The following is a 21,353-nucleotide window of genomic DNA, read 5'->3' as shown; positions in this document are numbered from 1 at the left end:
ACTCATGTATAGACTTCCAGTAGCCATCGTTTGCGCTTTCTCCTGGACAACAATCAAAGAAGTCTGACGCTCGCGAAATTATGATTATGCAAAACATAAACCGTAAAGCACGCTCGCGGTACATTAGAGAAGTTGGCAGACTATCCCAGGACGGAACAGATTAAGAAGAATATTACATGGATATTTCTCAGTCGTCGGTCAATCTCTGGTTTGACAGTTTAAAACTGAATACTCAAGCTGTTAATCGTGGAGAAGCGTAAAGAAAAACGAAAAAGTGAGCATGCCACCCAAGAAAAAGGTAAGACGTCTCATGTGCAGTGTGTGTGTGTGTGTATGTGTGTGTGTGTGTGTGTGAGCGAGCGAGCGCCAGGGAGTGATGAGGTAGACATGAGAGTGCCATTCGAGGAGAGTGCCATCTGTTGCGCTCAGATGTAATCCATGAGCTTGAGCTGCTCTGCATCATTGCGTTTATGTGCCACGGACAATACACTGTGTACACCAGTGCTTGGGTTAAAGATGTGTGGTCTATGCAAGATGTCGTATATGCAAACGTGGAATTGTGCTGAAATGTAACCTCCATGTGACCGGTTGCACAATCATTGTAATGCAGAAACTGGCGTAGTTGTGCTGAGCTGTGTTATGTGCGTAATCCCTTTTCAATTGTCAGGATTACAAAACTCAGCTGTTTATCAAATGATCTCTAAATTTAGAACAGGCGTGGTGTAAAATACCGGACAGTTTCCTATAGTAGTATAGTGTTTTCTTTGGATACCTGCTACCTAGAATAAAAAAGGCTAATAATGAGCTTTCAATGGGGCACTTAACCAGACCCATGTTGTTTCAAGCTTCAAAAAAGCAAAACTAAGTCATTTATGGGGGCCTGGGTAGCTCAGCGAGTAAAGACGCTGACTACCACCCCTGGAGTCATGAGTTTGAATACAGGGCATGCTGAGTGACTCCAGCCAGGTCTCCTGAGCAATCAAATTGGCCCAGTTGCAAGGGATGGTAGAGTCACATGGGGTAACCTCATCTTGGTCGCAATAATGTGGTTCGCTCTTGGTGTGGCGCGTGTTGAGTTGTGCGTGGATGCTGCAGAGAATAGCGTGAAGCCTCCACACGCCCTATGTCTCCGCAGTAACATGCTCAACAAGCCACGTGATAAAATACATGGATTGATGGTCTCAGACGTGGAGGCAACTGAGATTAGTCCTTCACCACCCAGATTAAGGCGAGTCACTACGCCACCATGAGGACTTGGGCACTGGGAATTGGGGAGAAAAAGGGGGGAGAAAAAACCCCAAAGTAATTTATTTGATTTGGCTTTTTACACCTACCATAATCCTGTATTCATTTAAAGTCTTTCCTCTTCAAAGAGCTGTTATTTGTGGACTAAAATAAGTGGGTGTCCTGTGATGTAGTCACACCTTAAACAAGATCAAGCATTCCTAATCGTTGCTTTATGCAGCCTTGAATAAATAATTTGACAGGTGCTAGTGTGGCATATGTGAACAATGTGTGACAAATAAATAACAATAAAAAGAATGTAGTCCTTGTTTTGCACCTGCAGGGTAATAGGGATGCGTGAAGCTCCATCTGTAGTGTTGTCTGTTGGCCAGGGGGAGCTTGCATTTGTCTTTTCTCTCCAAATCCTGGACTGACGCATGCCATCTTAATCTCCTTACAGAGAAGCAATCATGACCAGGAACAACACTGATAAAGAGAAACGTACTGTGCATGAGTGTAGCTTGACCTAGCATCTCTACCACAGTTGATTGTGGTAGTGTGTTTCAGTACAGAACAGCCACCATGCTGTCTCTGTGCTATGCAGTGCCACCGAAGTATCACATAAGCGGTTTCAAAGGCAAAATTTTATCTAGTTGATGTAGAAATATACAGTTGTTGGCATTTATTATTTTTCCACTGCATAGATTTCACTTTTGAATCTGGAGAGGTGACACTCCCAGTGCCACTGATCATTTAAAATAATATGTGTAATGTATTGTATGTTTATGCTGCAGTTTTGGGTGATAGCATAATTTACTTGCAAATTACAGGTCACATTTAATGTAAATATATATATATATATATATATATATATATATATATATATATACACACACACTCACCTAAAGGATTATTAGCAACACCATACTAATACTGTGTTTGACCCCCTTTCGCCTTCAGAACTGCCTTAATTCTACGTGGCATTGATTCAACAAGGTGCTGAAAGCATTCTTTAGAAATGTTGGCCCATATTGATAGGATAGCATCTTGCAGTTGATGGAGATTTGTGGGATGCACATCCAGGGCACGAAGCTCCCGTTCCACCACATCCCAAAGATGCTCTATTGGGTTGAGATCTGGTGACTGTGGGGCCTAAAGTGTGCCAAGAAAACATCCCCCACACCATTACACCACCACCAGCCTGCACAGTGGTAACAAGGCATGATGGATCCATGTTCTCATTCTGTTTACGCCAAATTCTGACTCTACCATCTGAATGTCTCAACAGAAATCGAGACTCATCAGACCAGGCAACATTTTTCCAGTCTTCAACTGTCCAATTTTGGTAAGCTCTTGCAAATTGTAGCCTCTTTTTCCTATTTGTAGTGGAGATGAGTGGTACCCGGTGGGGTCTTCAGCTGTTGTAGCCCATCCGCCTCAAGGTTGTGCGTGTTGTGGCTTCACAAATGCTTTGCTGCATACCTCGGTTGTAACGAGTGGTTATTTCAGGCAAAGTTGCTCTTCTATCAGCTTGAATCAGTCGGCCCATTCTCCTCTGACCTCTAGCATCAACAAGGCATTTTCGCCCACAGGACTGCCGCATACTGGATGTTTTTCCCTTTTCACACCATTCTTTGTAAACCCTAGAAATGGTTATGTGTGAAAATCCCAGTAACTGAGCAGATTGTGAAATACTCAGACCGGCCCGTCTGGCACCAACAACCATGCCACGCTCAAAATTGCTTAAATCACCTTTCTTTCCCATTCTGACATTCAGTTTGGAGTTCAGGAGATTGTCTTGACCAGGACCACACCCCTAATTAGATAATTGCATTAATGAGAAATTTAACAGGTGTTCCTAATAATCCTTTAGGTGAGTGTATATATATATAGTCATTATTTTGCAGTGAACAAACAGTATCATTTGGCATTGTCATGAATACAGTGTGGTTGAATCCATGGGTGACCTGCTAGAGCTCATTTAGCAACAGTATGTTAATCTTAATCTTAGTCTTAATTAGATTAGGCGGCAGTTTGAAATAAGAAAGTGTGGGACTCTATCATACACAGATTGTTCCTCTGTTGTGTTTGACTCCAGAGAGCCAAGAGTCAAGGGATTGCCCCATAATACCAAACTATAATACTAAAATACTAAAATACATAAAACTATATTTCTTTCAAATGTCCACATTGTCCATTATTTGTCACAGTTTTTGTAAATAATCACTCGCTGTTTTCTAAAGGAACTTACAGATGGTGACACTGGGGAAGTAAATCCTCATTTTCACCTCACAATAATAGTAAGGTATATTTCTTGTTTGATTTATGATTGTTGGTAGCCTACTCCTACATTACTAACATCACTTCATCATTTATTTTAGAACTTATCCATTGCTAGAGGTCAATTAATAGGCACGCTGTTAATATACACATCGTTTTGCCAGTATTTATCTAACAAAACTTGTTGGCTCATATTTTTAAAGGTATTATATGGATGCTATGTGAAGAAATATCTTTGTCTAATTATTTTGCCATTCCTGTGATGAGGGATAGTTGTGTGTGTAGGGAATGTAAGGAGTCATGCTTATGTCTGATGTGATTATTCAGTTCAAACGGGGTAGACAGTCTCGTGTTTTCATGGCTACCAGCATTTTTTCTGCCACCCGAACATCATCTCTCCCCGCATTAGAGCTGATACATGCCAAATGCCAATGCAGTAACATGGTCAGAGATGTAGTTTATTTGGAGCACAGACAACTTAGTGAGTTACAGCAGAGAATTGAACAGAGAAAGAACACAAGGACAAAAGTGAAAATATGTCAAGCATTGGATATCTTCAGCACAAAAGCTCAGCTGAATCAGGTTAACTATGTTTGTGGTCAGGTAAACATGTGGTGCCCTGTTGTTTTGTTAGAGAAACCCAAGAGAATGGAGATAATAACACCCCAAGAGCTCTGACTCAATTTGAACACTGGTAAATACTGAGTACAGTATATTATACTTTGATGCCATCCCATATGTGAATGACTGTCTTACTTCAGTAGAACACAAATTAAGATTTTTAGAAGAAAGATATCTGTCAGATCTGTGTAATCCACACAACTCCAGTCAATTAATGAATGTCCTTTGAAGCAAATCGATAGGTTTATGTAAGAAACAAGTTGACAATTAAAATATTTTTAACTTAACTAAATCGGTGCTTCTGTCCAGGGCTCTGATGCTGTTTGAAATGGCCCAATCGCTCGTGACGTTCGTTCTTCTGTTGTAAATAAGCGCTGCTTCCGAATTCTTGCATGAAATCACAGACTCGCTTACGTCACACGACAGCTATGTGGTGCATCAACTGCTGGCAGGAAGGATAATTAATGTTTTAATTATACATTTATTTATTACTCAAACTTATTGATTTGCTTCAGAAGACATTCATTGATCGACTGGAGTCGCATGGATTACTTTTATGCTGCCTACGTGTGACTTTTGGACCATTAAAGTCCCGGCATCCAAATACTTGCATTATAAGGGCCTGTCAGAGCTCTATCTGCTTCTAAACATCTTTATTTGTGTTCTGCTGAAGAGAGGCAGTCATACAGATCTGGGATGGCATCAGGGTAAGTGATTAATGGGTGAACTGTCCCATTAAACTTAATTTAAAGCTGCACTTCAATTATGCATATTCATATGTGCAAGGAAAAATGACATTAATTGAACAGGATCCAACTTGACAACTAATGGAGCACTAATCACCCTAATGGTGACTTTACACGAAACCGCTATTTACAATAAAACAGTATCAATAGTACAAAAAATAGCTAAAATCTCTATAAATTCTTAAAAACAACGAATGAAATGCCTACATCATTTCCTTTTGAATTCTATGGATTTGTAAGCTACAAAACTTCAAAGAACTCAGGATAATTCATTTACTTCATGTAGCTCTCTAAGTTCATCTTAATAATGATATTTGGTGGTGTACACATTAATGAAAATGAAGTAAAGCTAAAAGTGTTAAAAATATGTATATTTCTGAGTAGAAGCTATTTATTTTTATACCTTATGGTTGTTGAGGCACAAATCTTTCTTTTTCTTTCTACAGTGTAACTTAATCATTCTATAAAACCAGTGACAATTGAAATGGATGTCCTTTATAATTATTGCCAATTTTCTAAAATCTTTCCCTAAAAAATAATATCCCCAGCAATAAATTACCTATAGGCTGGCCCAATCAGAATTTGTAGCCACAGAACTCCTCAGAATTTGAATGCCCATCATTTATAAAGTGCTTCACATCCCCTGCATAATCGTTTATTATACATTGTGAAATTTCTCACTGTAAGTAATGCCTTCAGCTACCAATAAGAGTGTTTAACATATATTTGACCCTATTTAAATCCATTCAAAAACAGCTCAGAAAATGTAAAAAAGTTAGGAGACTCTCCCTCGGCTTGCCTATAGCTGTGTGCTTGGACTAAACACGGTATATTTATTTAGCCACATTTCATGCAATGCGCATTACACTGGAAGGACCACTGAATTTACTTCCTGATATAATGCAGAGGATGTTTGGCTTAAAAAACAATTTTTGGTTTACAAGATTCAAAGCAAACCTGAAAATAAATTCTCCGGCCTTCTTTCATTTCCCTTTTTTCTTGTTATTGCTTTCTTCTTTTTTATGATGTTGCCCCATATCTGTTCTAACAGTGAGTTATTTATTTTAAATGTATGCTTTTTAAAACAAATTATGATTTTCCATGATAAAGGTGTGCCATGTGGTTTGCTTGTTAGGTTCGCACTGGCAAGTCAATCATAGTCCCTTCACTACTGTATGTGAGCTGTATTGGAGGAACACTGATGCCACATCAAACAAGCTGAGTTAACATTCCTGAGTTTTGGGTCACCCTCCAAAAGAGCTCTTGTCACAATAAGAAAAGGCTTGCATTTGATTCCTCTACAATTGCCTCTGTCAAATTAGCATAAGAGCGGAGTACCTTGAACATGGTCTGGGCAGGAAACAGTGAAGAGTATAGGTCTGATCACTGGCTTGGAGAAAATCAGCAAACAGTACCCCCTTTCTGTCTTATATAATGTCTGTATTCAGCATAATGGAGAGACCTCTCCATAAGGCGCACTCCTACATGCAGAGTTCAACAATGAGGATAGTTGGCAGTACTGTTACTTACCCTATTGAGCCAGTGCTGTGTTGTTGCCACATCTTACTGTATATTATAACACTATACAGTATGTGCTTTTGCAACTTCAAATTTAAACATTTGTTTTTCATGAGGAATTGGACATTGTTGTTGCACATTCTGTTGATTTAAATGTTAATAAAATGTTATTTAAAATGATCTTACTGGCTAACAACATAAATTAGGTTTTATCATGGAATTACATTAGTTTCATTTCCAGCTATTATTGAAAACCTAATAAATATTTTTTTGTAAATTGCATTGATGAGGGGGGAGAGAGAGAGAAGAGTAAAGAAAAGAAAACACTCTTCTTCGGTGGTCCTCAGCCTCTCCTCCGCCCCCTGGCGGATGGCAGCATTTCCTCACCCTCCTGGCAGACATCAGCAAATCCTTCGTCTCCTGCCAGACGGCAACGGCTCCTCTGCCTCCTGGTGGATGGCAGCGGCTCCTCTTTCTCTTGGCAGATAGCAGCATGATCCTTTGCCTTCCTGGCGGACGGCAGCTGCGAGTTCTCCCGGGCAGCGTGCTGCTCCTCCTTTCCGAGGTTTTAGCACCAATGTAATGCGGTTCAAGGATGGGAAAGGAGGAGGCGGGAACTGGCTGAGCAGTCAACATAAACTTTAAGGACTCAAAGGAACTTAAGCATAACTTAAAACACACAAACACACACAAAGTGGCCGCGTGTATCTCTCTCTCTCGCTGGCATCCCCGGCTCCTCCTTTATCTCTCTCCCACTGATTAGGCAACCCAGTGCCAGGTGTGCATCCTCACGGCCCGGCCATGCCCTCCTCCTCATCACAATACAGTATATATATATATGTGTGTGTATGTGTATATATATATACAGGGCTGGAGTTGAGGGGGGATGTGAGGGGATGCATCCCCCTTGTAAAAAATTTAATATCAAAAAGCATCTCCCTTATAAAAACCACCATCCCCCTTACCATCCACCTTAGATCGATTTTGTCATGTATTACTTTGAACTAATCATGCAAGTAAAATACAGAATTTTTGACATTTGATAAATAGCAGACTTTAAATAAGGTCGATTAGCCGGTCAGATTTTATTTCGACATGTGAGGTTGCCAGAGTTCTGTAGGTGAAATCCCCTAATTAGATCTTGATGCTTGTACAGTTTGGATACATTTGGGCAGGGCGATGCTTTAGTCAAGCAATCTGGCTACCTTGAGCGCGTGAGCTCTCTCTCCACTGCGAAAAGATACTGGTTGTCAGAAAACACTGGCAAACATGTCAGAGTTTAGTGATGAGTTGACTTGACGATTCTAGTGTTCACGTGAATCTTATGCCACAGAAGGTAATGCAACTTTGCATAGTTCCGTGCACTTTCAAAAATGGCCTAAAGGACAGTTCAAGAAAATATTCAGTCTTTCATTAAAGGGGTCATATAATGGTACATGCACTTTTTCAAGTTGATTGTACTGAAATGTGTGTTGGCTGTGCCTGTACACAACCATCCTATTATGATAAAAATCCATCCAGTGTTTTTGTTTTAATCTCCTTATATATTTTCCCCTGCCTCAAATTGAGCCGTTCGACCGTGTGACGCCCCTCCCAGGATTGTTGATTGACAGCAGTGTTTCAACACAGACCCGCCCTCGCTCGTGAGCGAGCTGTCAATCATAGTTCCTCATCATTGTTGATACACTGGAGCAGAATGGCGCCTAAGCGATTGTGGTGTTCTGTTCTTCGGTGTAATAACGAACACAGCAGTCATTTTGATGCTCCTAAATCTGAACCGCTGAAGACGCAGTGGCTGAGTTTTGTTTACGATGGGAATATTCCCCACGAGCAACGTCAATGCGTTCATGTTTGCGCGAATCATTTTTCACCAGACTGCTTTATAAACGAAGGTCAGTATAAAGCTGGTTTCGCTAAGAAGCTGCTGCTGAAAAAAGATTCGGTACAAACTATTTATATTCCCTCTGCACCTCCAGAAGAAGTAAGTGTAACGTTTTATTAACCTTTATATTAATCTTTGCAAATCGCTTGCACGCTTCACAATGAATGTGGCTAATGTTTACACTCAGGGTACATTACGGCATGTTTTCCATAACGTTACGACGTTCTCAATATAATTCATAATCCCACGTTTATAATGAACAACGCGTTATGGTTATTGTGTTATTAAAAACTGTGTACGGAGGGGCGGGGTGACCAAAGATCATTATCATTTAAAGTCATATGCACTGAAACGGCGTGCTGAAAACAGAGCTGATTTTGAGCAGGTAAAATTTGTGTTTTCTTAAAATACTAATGAGAATTTTTAATAACAGTGTATTACAAAGTTTTCATTTAAACCCTAAAGATTCATATTATCTTGTACAAAAATGGCATTATATGACCCCTTTAAAAAGAAGAGAACAGAATGTAATATATTGCTATGACGAGTGTACAATTACAACAAGTAAAATGTTTTAATTCAAATAATTTTCAAGGTTTTGCCCATAAAACCCTTTTGTGTGTAGAATTTTTTTTTTACACAACTGTTTAAGCATCTTTCATAGAAACAGCCCAAATGTCTTTTATTAGTTTGGTTATTGGAGTAGAAAAAAATGTGTCTGTGACAGTGGGTGAGTGATCAAAAGAAAATATATAAAAACCAACTTGACAAACCATTTACTTGAATACACCTCTTCTTTGATGAGCATATTTTCAATTTCTGACTTTAAAATCATATTGATATTTTTTCTGGGGCTTAAAATAAAAAAAGTAATGTGGTGTCCAGGGACAGTAAAAAAAAAGTCTCATTAAAAAGTGAAATTCCTGAAAAAAGTGCAGAATAATCTTTTATTGTTATTTCTTGAAATAAAAAAAGTGAAGCAATTGTGTTTTAAAATATTTAAAAACTCTTTTGTTCACCAAATAAAAGTAATTGAGTGTAACCAACATGTAGGTTTATGTTGACCATAAAAACCATAAAAAAGAGCAGGCAGCTTTAGACCCTCAAGGCTGAGCATAAAGTAAAAAAAAAAAAACATCTGCTATTTAGTTTGACATTTTTATGAAAAGGCATATTCTGTTCAAGTCATGTGGTGTAACCCTGAGAAAACGTCTTGATATTTTTGACAAAAAAATGCATAATATTTCAAAAAAATATTTCGTTTGAAAACTTTTTGGAAATGAATGATTATGTTGTTTATACTCACATGTATTTAAGGTGCAAATTATGTATTATAATACTTTAAACTTGATGGTTCACCACATGACAGTTTTAAAGTTTAAAATTTGTTTTGTAGAAAATGCTATAAAAGGATTTTTTCTTTTTTTTTATTATTAAAAAAAAACATTTCTGAGAACATGACACAAGTGTTTTAAACTAGATTTTTAAAAGATTTCAAATTTGAACACCTTGGACAACTGTATTTGCCAATGACCCATAAGTATTATACATGTCTGGAACCAACAATCATGCCATGGTCCAAATTATATATAAACATCCCTTTTTCTCGACACTGTATTTTAAAGATAATTTGGTAAAAATCCAAATAAATTTACAGATCTTTATTGTAAAGGGTTTAACAATGTTTTCATGTTTGTTCAATGAACCATAAACAGTTAATGAACATGCACCTGAGGAAAGGTTGTTAAGACACTAACAGATGACAGTTATGAAAACTTAGTACACTAAAGAGACCTTTCTACTGGAGTTCACTGTTACATGTATATCAAGCTTTAATATGTTCTTGTATATCGATATACTAAGGATGTGCAGTGTATGGGGCTGCATCTAAATCAGAACTGAATAAATTGGATAATTTACCGTCTAAAGCTCTTAGAATCTGTTGTGGAGCAATAAGATCAACCCCTTTAGATGCCATCAGGGTTGAAATGGGGGAGATGCCATTAGACTTAAGAAGGGAAAAACTAACTATTATGTATTGGGTTAACTTGCAAAGAAGTGACAATAATCATCGCACACTCACAATTTTAAAAGATTGCGGGGAATATAAAAATAATAATGGATGAATTAAGTCATCTGCCCTAATATGCCATTATATGGTGTCCCAGTATGGAACTTTCCGGAACCTATTGTTGAAATGAGATTATTAGAGGCCTGGGAAAAAGCAGAAGAAGGGTAGTAATGATATCAATGTGTTTATGAGAGAAAATTGGTACTCTTTTATGCAGATGTTTACAGATGGATCTAAAGATCCATTTAATCAAAAAGTTGGTATAAGATTATATATTTCCAAGTTTTAAAACAAAAATAAGTCTTAGAATAACTGATAAATTGTCTGTATATTCCACAGAGCTAATTGCTATAATAGTAGGGCTACAATGGATTGAACAGACTAAACCAATTAGGACTGTCATTTGTTCAGATTCGTCTTCAGCTCTTAAAAGTATAATGACTACAAGAACTGACAGAGAAGATCTACTGATGGAAATCTATACATTATTGTACAGATTGAAAGCAGAGGGTATAACAATATACTTTTGTTGGATACCGGCACACATTGGGATAGCAGGGAATGAAATAGCTGATAAATTAGAAAAAAGCATTAAAGAAAAACTTGGTGGATATTAAATTACCCCTGGGGAGAAGTGAGGTAAAATCAGTGATTAAAAAGAAACTAGAAAATGTATGGCAACAAAGATGGGAAAATAGCAGCACAGGGAGATGGTATTATAATATTGCAAAATTAGTAGGAAAATAAAAATGTTATGGAAGGTATAGAAAGGAAGAAGTAATGATTTATAGATTAAGACTGGGACACACAGGATTAAATTCAACACTTTAATAATGGGGAAGCATGAAAATGGTATGTGTGATGAATGTGATGTTTTAGAAACTGTAGAGCATGTATTTATTAAATGTAATAAATATGATCAAGCAGTAGTCTTTTTAATAACATTATTAATAACAGGATAGAACAGTAAATGTCACGGACCACTTGGGAAAGGTTTTGAGAGATTCTCAGACATATAGGGCTGTTTTAACCTTTTTAAAGAATACAGGACTAGAGCACAGGATATAATGTATGGTGATTGTGGTGCTTCTGCCATCATGGTGGTTGAGGAGCCCAGCGTGGATGCTGGAGGAGCTGAACAAGCAGTGCCAGCTGAAGCATGGGCTCAGATCCTCTGGGGTGGGTGGGGTATTACATCCTCATGTATGTATATGTACATATATGTATATAGGATAGTATATGCGTGTGTGTGATTAATAATACAAAATAAAAAAAACAATAAAAATACAGATGCATCACCCATGTAAGCTATACAGTAGGTGGCGGTAATACTCCTAAAGAGTGAACGGCCATTAACAAGAAGAAGAAGAGACCTTTCTACTGACTCTGAAAAACACCAAAAGAAAGATGCTAAGGGTCCCTGCTCATCTGCGTGAGCGTGCCTTAGGCGTACTGCATGGAGGCATGAGGACTGTAGATGTGGCCAGGGCAATAAATTGCAATGTCCGTACTGTGAGACGCCTAAGACAGTGCTACAGGGAGACAGGTAGGTCAGTTGATCATCCTCGTAGTGGCAGACCACTTGTAAAAACACCTGCACAGGATCAGTTACACCAGGAATGCACAATCTCTCCATCAGTGCTCGGATAGTCCGCAAGACTGAGATAGGCTGGACTGAGGGCTTGTATGCCTGTTGTAAGGCAGGTCCTTACCAGACATCCCCACCAACAACGTCGCCTATGCAACCCCCCATTCAGGGACACATTATTCCATTTCTGTTTGTCACATTGTCACATAGTCTTAGTTTTTGAATCTTTTTTTATGTTCATACAAATATTTACACGCGTAAATTTTGCTGAAAATAAAAGCAGTTGAATGTGAGAGGACGTTTCTTTTTTGCTGAGTTTTTATATAATATCTACAGTGTACATAGATGCATATTAAATGTATTCCTTAAAGTAAAATGAAGAATATTTAGAGGTGTTATAATATTCCAAGATTAACAAGTAAAATCTGAACTGCTGGCCTGCCTGGGTCAGTATAACATTCTTAATTGTTGAGTGCTGATATGTAATAATGAGATCATACAATTTTACAGGTTTCAGTGTTGTCTGTAAAAAAAATCTCAATCAATGCTAACTCTGTAGTTGGAGGAGCATTTTGGTGACCGTGGCATTGTTTAATAATTCAGCAACGTTTTGTTCTGCTCTCTCTGACTTTGACTTTCAGGAGAGATGCCACTGAGTGAACAGATGTCTATGACAGAGATGAAAGCAAGCACCTCTACATGACTGTGCCTATGGGAATCCTAACCGCCCAACCCCCACCCCAATTAGCTCTGTCTCTCCTTTGCTTCCTCATTTTATTTTCTCCTTTTCACCACCTTCTCTGCTAATTAACCTAATTTCTTATATGTTCACTGCATGCCCTTGGGTAATAATGTGTTTTGTAACTTATAAGGCCTGTTCATTTTAAACAATAATAAGTAATATGTATTAATTATAATAGTCAGGCTGAGATCACATTTGTATTCTTAACAGACTTTTGCATATGAAAAATGTACATAATTTAACCTGATCACAGTGCATGTTTCCTTTGCAATTGTGACTTTGGAGTTCAAAATTGGAGTTTTGTGGCTTTCAGACCATCTGTGTTAGCATTGAGGCCATGCTAGCATACTCCTACATGTTGACAAAATTCACTGTTAGCATAAATTTATGCATTTAAAATGTACTGTCTTTCTCTTCTGGTAAACAAACCAAAGATATCGATGACTCAACTTGCACTTCTCAGATTTTTTTCCAATCAAATGTTCTCTAGAAAGAGAATGTCCCTCCCTTAAAGGGATAGTTCTCCCAAAAATGAAAAATCTCTCATCATTTACTCCCCCTAATGCCATCTCAGATGTGTAAATGACTTTATTTCCTCAGCAGAGCAAAAATGATCTCTGCTCTGTAGTTCCATACAATGCAAGTGAATGGGTGCCAACATTTTTAAGCTCCAAAACGCACAAAAGTAATCCATAAGACTCCAGTGGTTATATTGATATCTTCTGAATTGATATGATAGGTGTGGGTGAGAGACAGATCAATATTTAAGTACATCTTTACCATAAATACTCCTCCCTGCACAGTAGGGATGAGATCAGGGTTGGACTGGTAATCTGGCATACCAGGCTTTTTCCCGGTGGCCTACGCACTTTGGGGCCAATCAGGGGCGGACTGGCCATCGGGATAACCGAGTGGGCTGGTGGGTCGGCCGCAGAATGGGCCTCGATAAGCTAAAATGAGCCGCTGCGTTATGCAGAATGGACCACAAAATGACACCGCGATATGCAGAAAAGGACATTGCTAGCGTAACACTAGTTTAGTTTTTGGTGTTTTGAAAGTATGGTACATCAGTTCTTGCATTATGTCTGGAATAGCTGATGACTTGGAGGAAACAATTTTGTGTGGGTCTCACATTTGAACATTTACATTTCTATAGCTTTGTTCTGTGACCAAAATATTTTAAATATGCAGCATGAATGTTATAAAAACACCTCAGTAGGGTAAGCAGGGCATAGAATCAAATATAATGACTTTTCCTTCTAGACTCTTCTGTGGTAGCACTTTGCCATTGATAGACTTGTGTTGAAAAATCACATGGAATGTTATGCTTGTATCAATTTACAAGCTTAGTTCAGTATGATAGAGCTAATGCTTCTTTGAATTGTTATCGCCAGAGATTACGGAGAATTTTTCCAAATGACTTTGAACAGTGTGCTTTGTGCGTAGCCAGTAATACAATTTTGTGACAAAGGGTAAAGCCTGGGATCATTTGTGACTTTGATGGCAATGCTAATATCCAGATACCTTATGGTGTCACACAAAAAGACACAGTGCTCACTGTTGCTAGTTAACAGATATAGCCATATTTAAACTTCACTGTCAATGTCAGGACCTTTAAATAATGAATTTTCACTTATAAAAAATTTACATTTACATTTCACATACAACACTAAAACATTTCAAAGTTTAACCAAACACGTAGTAAATACCCAGACATTGTATTACCTGTATTGGTGGTAATGTAAAACGAACAATATATTCATTCATCTGTTAAAATTAAATGTGTTAATCTGGTGTGTTGGTTCAAGAATGGATGTAAAAAAACAAGTTCATGAATTAATTTAGTAATTGAAAGACAGCATATTTTCAACACATTCTGATTCATCTCACATTTTATTGAGTGTTAGTTTTGACACTATTTACACAAGTGCCTGTTGTCTAGAGTTACTTCTGTGACTCTACTGAGCTACAGCATGACAGAGTGGAGAGACTTGTGAAAGAGAGTGAGTCTGGGTGTTGTAATAATGCTGGTTCTCTTGTGTTGGACTGCTACAGGGTTCGGCGGACCGTCAGGACTTAGGGGCCACTGAGGAGAAGGAGAAGAATGCCCAAGTCCAGCTGGAGAAGGCCAAGGTAGAGTGCAACTCCATAATTATCCCTGCTGCCCATTTCCAGCTACCTAATGTATTACATGGCCAGATTGACTGAAATATTTTATGGCCTTTGATGTGGCCATACATTTTGAATGGCTGTTTTTTCCTCTATCAGTTTAACAAAGTAGCTAATTACTATATCCTCTGACTGAAAAGACCACATTAGTGTTAACTGAGAGAGATTAGCTATAACTAGATGTTTACATTTTGCTAAAGAAAATGTGAGTTGTGCGTGTCTGTGCTAATTGTCGCAGCGATTATAGGGTATTGTAGATAGTTGCCTGGTTGTGTTTTGGGTGGTTGGTAAGACATTGCAAGGTGCTCTGTGGTTGCTTACTGGCCTAAGAAAAAAGAGCTGTCTTCCAAGGGTTTGTTGTATTACAATACAGTTAGAAAATGTAACTAGACTCACATAGAAGTAGCCATCCAAGCCAAATCTAGAGACAAGAATCCACCATGCAAATCACAAGGGTGATCGGTTTGAAAAGTAATGGCACACCTCTCCCCAGTTATCAACATGATTTGAAGTATCATTTCATGTCCGTATGCACAGACTGTTCACTACAAGTTTGTAGCGGGTAAGGATGGACAAGGGGGAGGCGGGAACCGGCTGAACAATCAACGTAAACTTTAATTACAGAACTGAATTTAAACAAACATAAACAAAACAAAAGACACACACAAGCGAGAACTGGCATCCCTGGCTCCTCTTTATCCCTCTCCCGCTGATTGGGCTGATGCAGCGCCTGGCGTCCATCGTTACGGCCCGGCATCCTCCTCGTCACACTGCTCCGCCGCCCTATTCAGGTTGGGGAAACTTCCGGCATGACATACTCCCCTTTGTGTTGCCCTTCCAGCTGTCCTCCTGCCGGCAGGTCTTCCCCGCCTCTCTGGAGCCCTGGGAGAGACGAGGGTAAGTGAGAGGGGAGAGGGAAAGAGACCACGCAAGAGAGAGAGAGAGAGAAAAACTTGCTCGCCAGTCACTGGACATGTCGTTGCCTGGTTGTCAGCCACTCCTCCGCCCTCTGGCGGACAATAGCCGCTCCTCCCCTAGCGGACGGCAGTGAGTCCTCCAACCCCTGGCTGACGGAACGGCTACTCCCTTAAATGGCGGACAGCAGCAGCTCCGCTGCCTCCTGGTGGCCAGCAGTGACTTCCCGTCCCCCTGCCGGACGGCCGCGGCTACTTCCCTGGGGGACGGTAGTGACGAGGACTCCATGACAAAGCATCTCTCCTCCTTCCCGGGTTTCGGCACCAATGTAATGGTAAAGGATGGGCAAGGAGGAGGCGGGAACCAGCTGAACAATCAACAATGACAGAACTCAATTTAAACGAACATAAACAAAACAAAGATGCGCACACACACAACATGTGCATCTCTCTCACTCAAACTGGCTTCCCTGGCTCCTCTTTAACCCTCTCCCGCTGATTGGCATCCATCGTTACGGCCCGGCCATGCCTTCCTCCTCGTCACAAAGTTACATGCCAAAATTCAATACTCAAGGGTTCAAATCCCTAACCATTGGTATGAGCAATAATGAAAGTAAAACTTGCCTTAGCTAGATGCTTTTTGTTCTATTTTTTAATTAAGTCCAAAACCTTATAACAACTACCTGTACCATAGCAAGCTGTGAATGATCAACATATGCTTGGTGTTGTATCATTAGCTCTTTACAGAGTCTAATTTAGCTAGGTGTACTTAAAAAATTGAATTAAATTCCCTGCCCATGTCAATGATTCCCCTACGGTCTTTTTAATTAAGGAGCAGAAAGCATGACAACCTGCCATCTCCCACAGGCCAAGTTATAAACAGCTAGACTGCCATTGTGCTGACATTTGACTTTGCTTTACATTAAATACCAACTGATGACATAATAATTGCATGCAATTATAATAAAATTATTATTTATTATTGTTTGCACTGTGACTGAGACAGGATTTTTAAATATGGAGACAATCTTTATGTTTTTGATATACAAAAAGGCCCAAAAATATATAAAGAAAATGCATTGCTAATATATATATATTGTAACGATTACCGTGTCTTGTTTCACTGTTGCCGTTTGTTTATCATTTTTGTCACTTTTGTAATTCCTTAGTTTTCACTTTTGTCCCTTTTTTCGCTCCATAGTCTCCCTGTTAGCTTTCGTGTTCTCCGTTCATTGTTTTCACCTGCCCTCGTTAATTTACCATTGGTTTCTGTCTATCACCTTGTTATCTGGTTTTGAGTTCTGTTTGTTCATTGGCCCCGTTTGTCCTATGTCCATGTATTTAAACCTTGTCTGTTTGTTCAGTCTCTGTCGGTCGTTGTTTGTTTATGGATGTTTATGGATGTAATTGTTAGCTCCCTGTTTCCAGCCCGAGTTCCCTGTGACTACTCTCTCGTTCGTGGTTCCTGTTCCCCCTGTTGATGTCCCCGTGTCCTTCCAAGGTTCTGTCTCTGTTTTCCCATTGTGGTCCTTCCTTTTGTTCCCGTGTTTTGTTTATTTATTGTTTCAATAAAGCCGCGTTTGGATCCTGCCTTCTCCTGATTTCCCACATCGTGACAGAACGACCGACCACTACAATGGATCTAGCGGCTTACTTTACGGTACTGGCCCAGGCGGATTTGACCATCCGCGAGTACTCCCACTTTTCCGCTGTTGCCATCCACACCGGCATCGACGACACATCCCTGAAGACCATCTACCGGCTCGGGCTACCAACACACCGGCAGAGGGAATTGCCGGACTCCGGAGACCTCACGTGGAGGGAGTACGTGAGTCTCGTCCTGAGAAAACTCGTGCCTGAAGAACCACCCCTTCCGGCTGTCGAGCCTGAGCCCCTGCCTACCCAGATCGATGAGCCAGCGCTGCCCACTTCTTCCGCCCAGAGTAGGAGGAGAAGGAATGCCTCCGCTCTCCAGCTTACGCCTGCCACGGTCAGCGAGCCAGAGCCCACGCCTGCCACGGTCATCGAGCCAGAGCCCACGCCTGTCACTGTGAGCGAGCCAGAGCCCACGCCTGTCACTGTGAGCGAGCCAGAGCCCACGCATGTCACTGTGAGCGAGCCAGAGCCCTCGACCGTCCCCAAGCCAGTGCCGATAGCCTCAAACGTCAATGAGCCAGCGCCTGTAGCCTCAGATGTCCGTGAGCCAGCGCCTGCAGCCTTGACCGTCCCTGAACCAGCGCCTGCAGCCTCGACTGTCCCTGAACCAGCGCCTGCAGCCTCGACCGTCCCTGAGCCAGCGCCTGTGGTCTTGTCCGTCCCAGTGCCAGTAGCCATGACCGTCCAAGAGCCAGCGCCAGTAGCCATGACCGTCCAAGAGCCAGCGCCAGTAGCCATGACCGTCCAAGAGCCAGCGCCAGTAGCCTTGACCGTCCAAGAGCCAGCGCCAGTAGCCATGACCGTCTGAGAGCCAGCACCCCCGAGCTTTCCAGAGCTCTGCCTTCCGAGCTTTCCAGAGCTCCGCCTCCCGAGCTTTCCAGAGCTCCGCCTTCCGAACTCCCTAGAACTGTGCCTTCCCAGCTTCCCAAGCTTTCCAGAGCTCCGCCTTCCGAGCTTTCCAGAGCTCCGCCTTCCGCGCTTTCCAGAACTCCGCCTACCGAGTCTTCCAGGGCTCCTCTTGAGCTTCCCAGAGCGCCTCCCGAGCTTCCCAGGGCGCCGCCTCTCAAGTCTCTCGAGCCTTCCAGGGCTCCTCCTCTCGAGCCTCCCAGGGCTCCGCCTCTCATGTCTCTCAAGCCTCCCAGGGCTCCGCCTCTCAAGCCTCTCGAGCCTTCCAGGGCTCCGCCTCTCGAGCCTTCCAGGACTCCGCCTCTCGAGCCTCCCAGGGCTCCACCCCTCAAGTCACTCGAGCCTTCCAGGGCTCCGCCTCTCAAGCCTCTCGAGCCTTCCAGGGCCCTTCTCCCTGAGCCTCCTACGGCTCCACCTCCAGAGCCTCTTATGACTCCGCCTCCAGAACCTCCTACGGCTCTGCCCCCAGAGACTCCAGAGCCTTCTAGGGCTCCGCCTCTAGAGCCTTCTACGGCTTCATCTCCAGAGCCTCCCAAGCCTCCCACGGCTCCGCCTCCCGAGCCTCCTATGGCCCTGCTCCAAGAGACTCCAGAGCCTCGTACAGCCCCACCTCCAGAGCCTCCTACGGCTCTGCTCCCAGAGATTCCCGAGCCTTCTAGGGCTCTGCCTCCCGAGCCTCCTACGGCTCCACCTCCCGAGCCTTCCAGGTCTCTGCCCCTAAAGCCTCCTACGGCGCCCCCTTCCTCAGCTCCGCCTCCTGAGCCTTCCTCAGCTCCGTCCCCAGAGCCTTCCAGGCCTCTGCCTCTAGAGCTGCCTACGGCGTCACCGCCCTCGGCTCCACCTCCTGAGCCATCCTCGGCTCCGCCTCCTAGGCCTCCATCGGCTCCGCCTCCAGAGCCTCCCGAGCCTCCCTCGTCTTCGCCTCTAGAGCCTCCTGCGGCGCCACCTCCCTCTGCCCTGTCTCCTGAGCCTCCCACGGCTCCGCCCCCTGATCCTCCAGAGCTTTCCATGGTTCTGCCTCCCTCGGCTCCGCCTCCTGAGCCTCCAGAGCCTTCCATGGTTCCGCCTCCCTTGGCTCCGCCTCCTGAGCCTCCAGAGCCTCCCACAGCTTCGTCTCCAGAGCCCCTCTCAGCTCCGCCTCCGGGACCTGTCCCTGTCCTGAGGCTGCCTCCCAGGCCTCCTGGACCTGTCCGATGGCCACCTCCCAGGCCTCCTAGACCTGTCCCTGTCTTGTGGCCACCTCCCAGGTCCCCTGAACCGGCCCTTGCCAAGTGGCCAGCTCCCGGGCCATCTAAACCAGCCTCTGTCCTGTGGCCACCTCCCAGGCCCCCTGAACCGGCCCCTGCTCTGCGGCCATCTCCCAGCCCACCTAAACCTGTCCCTACCCGGTGGACGCCCCCCAGGCCACCCGACCTGGTTCCCTGCACACACCCCCAGAGACTGCTTACCTGCCCCCTCGGCCTCCCTGGTCTGCCTGTCTGCCCTTTGTGCCCCCGTGGACTGCCTATTTGCCCCTTTTGCCTCCTCGGACTGCCTGATTGCCCCTTGTGCCCCCTTTGGTCTGTCTGTCTGCCCCTCGTTGCCCCCTGGACTGTCTGTCTGTCCCTCGTTGCCCCCTGGACTGTCTGTCTGCCCCTGTTTGCCCCCTGGACTGCCTGTCTGCCCTTTGTTGCCCCCCTTGGTCTGTCTGCCCACCACAAGCTTCCCCCACAGTCAATGGACATTTGTTCTTGTTTTATGTGATGTTTCTTTTGAGCGTCTGGAATCCGCTCCTTTTAGGGGTGTCTTGTTTCACTGTTGCCCTTTGTTTATCATTTTTGTCACTTTTGTAATTCCTTAGTTTTCACTTTTGTCCCTTTTTTCGCTCCATAGTCTCCCTGTTAGCTTTCGTGTTCTCCGTTCATTGTTTTCACCTGCCCTTGTTAATTTATCATTGGTTTCTGTCTATCACCTTGTTATCTGGTTTTGAGTTCTGTTTGTTCATTGGTCCCTTTGTCCTATGTCCATGTATTTAAACCCTGTCTGTTTGTTCAGTCTCTGTCGGTCGTTGTTTGTTTATGGATGTAATTGTTAGCTCCCTGTTTCCAGCCCGAGTTCTGTGACTACTCTCTCGTTTGTGGTTCCTGTTCCCCCTGTTGATGTCCCCGTGTCCTTCCAAGGTTCTGTCTCTGTTTTTCCATTGTGGTCCTTTCTTTTGTTCCTGTGTTTTGTTTATTTATTGTTTCAATAAAGCCGCGTTTGGATCCTACCTTCTGTCTGCCTTCTCCTGATTTCCCACATCGTGACATATATATGTATTTCAAATATGTTTTTGTCATTTATTTTCCCCCAAAATATTTGGCCATTTTAAAATATAAATATTAGATATTTAAAACATATATTTAAAAAATAGAATGTTATAGCCTTGCCACTAAATAGTGTCTACATTCACATTACATTTATTAATTTGTCAGTCATATATTTTGGGCAGATTTATTTTCTTCTTTATTTATTTTCTTTTAATCGAATGGAGTAGATTTTATATATATATATATAAGATAGGTATACATTGTGATTCATGAAAATTGAGATGTTTATCATAAAATCCCATTTGTCAACACTGAATTCTACACCAGTCATTTTGTCATGTTACTGTACAGTATGTTACAAGAATAAATAAGGAAGAAGCAAATATGATCACGGTAGCACATTATAGACCTTATTTAAGGGCACCACACTGCAATCCATATTAACCATTCTTGCTCATTTTACAGAACTTTAAGGACAACTTATGTTATTTGGCTAGCAGGTACAAAGATTTCACAGTGCACACTGAATTACAATGATATCACTCGATCTCATCATATGTATCCAAACCTGCACTCTCCTAAAGCCTCATATAGTTGTCATTAGATGGTATTACCCTTTCACTGGGCAGATATGGAGTTCTTCGAGAATAAAGTCATGCATTCTAACTGGTTTGAAGGTAAATGAATGAAAGCTATTATTAGTAACTTGCCTGGGGCAATGCAGCACATGTGCTATTACTCACATGCT

The 21,353-nt window shown here is 42.1% G+C and overlaps 1 protein-coding gene across 1 annotated transcript in view; it reads left to right on the top strand.

The window, feature by feature from the left end:
• Positions 1-2: 2 nt before the first annotated feature.
• The window catches only part of LOC127645299 (voltage-dependent L-type calcium channel subunit beta-3-like), a 34,595-nt gene continuing 13,244 nt past the window's right edge, over positions 3-21,353 (top strand). Inside the window, exons 1-2 of the mRNA XM_052128870.1 lie at positions 3-298; positions 14,728-14,805. Coding sequence (XP_051984830.1) covers positions 281-298; positions 14,728-14,805 — 96 coding nt within the window. The 5' untranslated portion in view covers positions 3-280. The remainder of the gene's footprint in view (positions 299-14,727; positions 14,806-21,353) is intronic.

The sequence above is a fragment of the Xyrauchen texanus genome, chromosome 6 (assembly GCF_025860055.1).
Source record: "Xyrauchen texanus isolate HMW12.3.18 chromosome 6, RBS_HiC_50CHRs, whole genome shotgun sequence".
Classification (NCBI taxonomy): domain Eukaryota; kingdom Metazoa; phylum Chordata; class Actinopteri; order Cypriniformes; family Catostomidae; genus Xyrauchen; species Xyrauchen texanus.
This window is presented reverse-complemented; position numbering and strand designations above follow the sequence as displayed.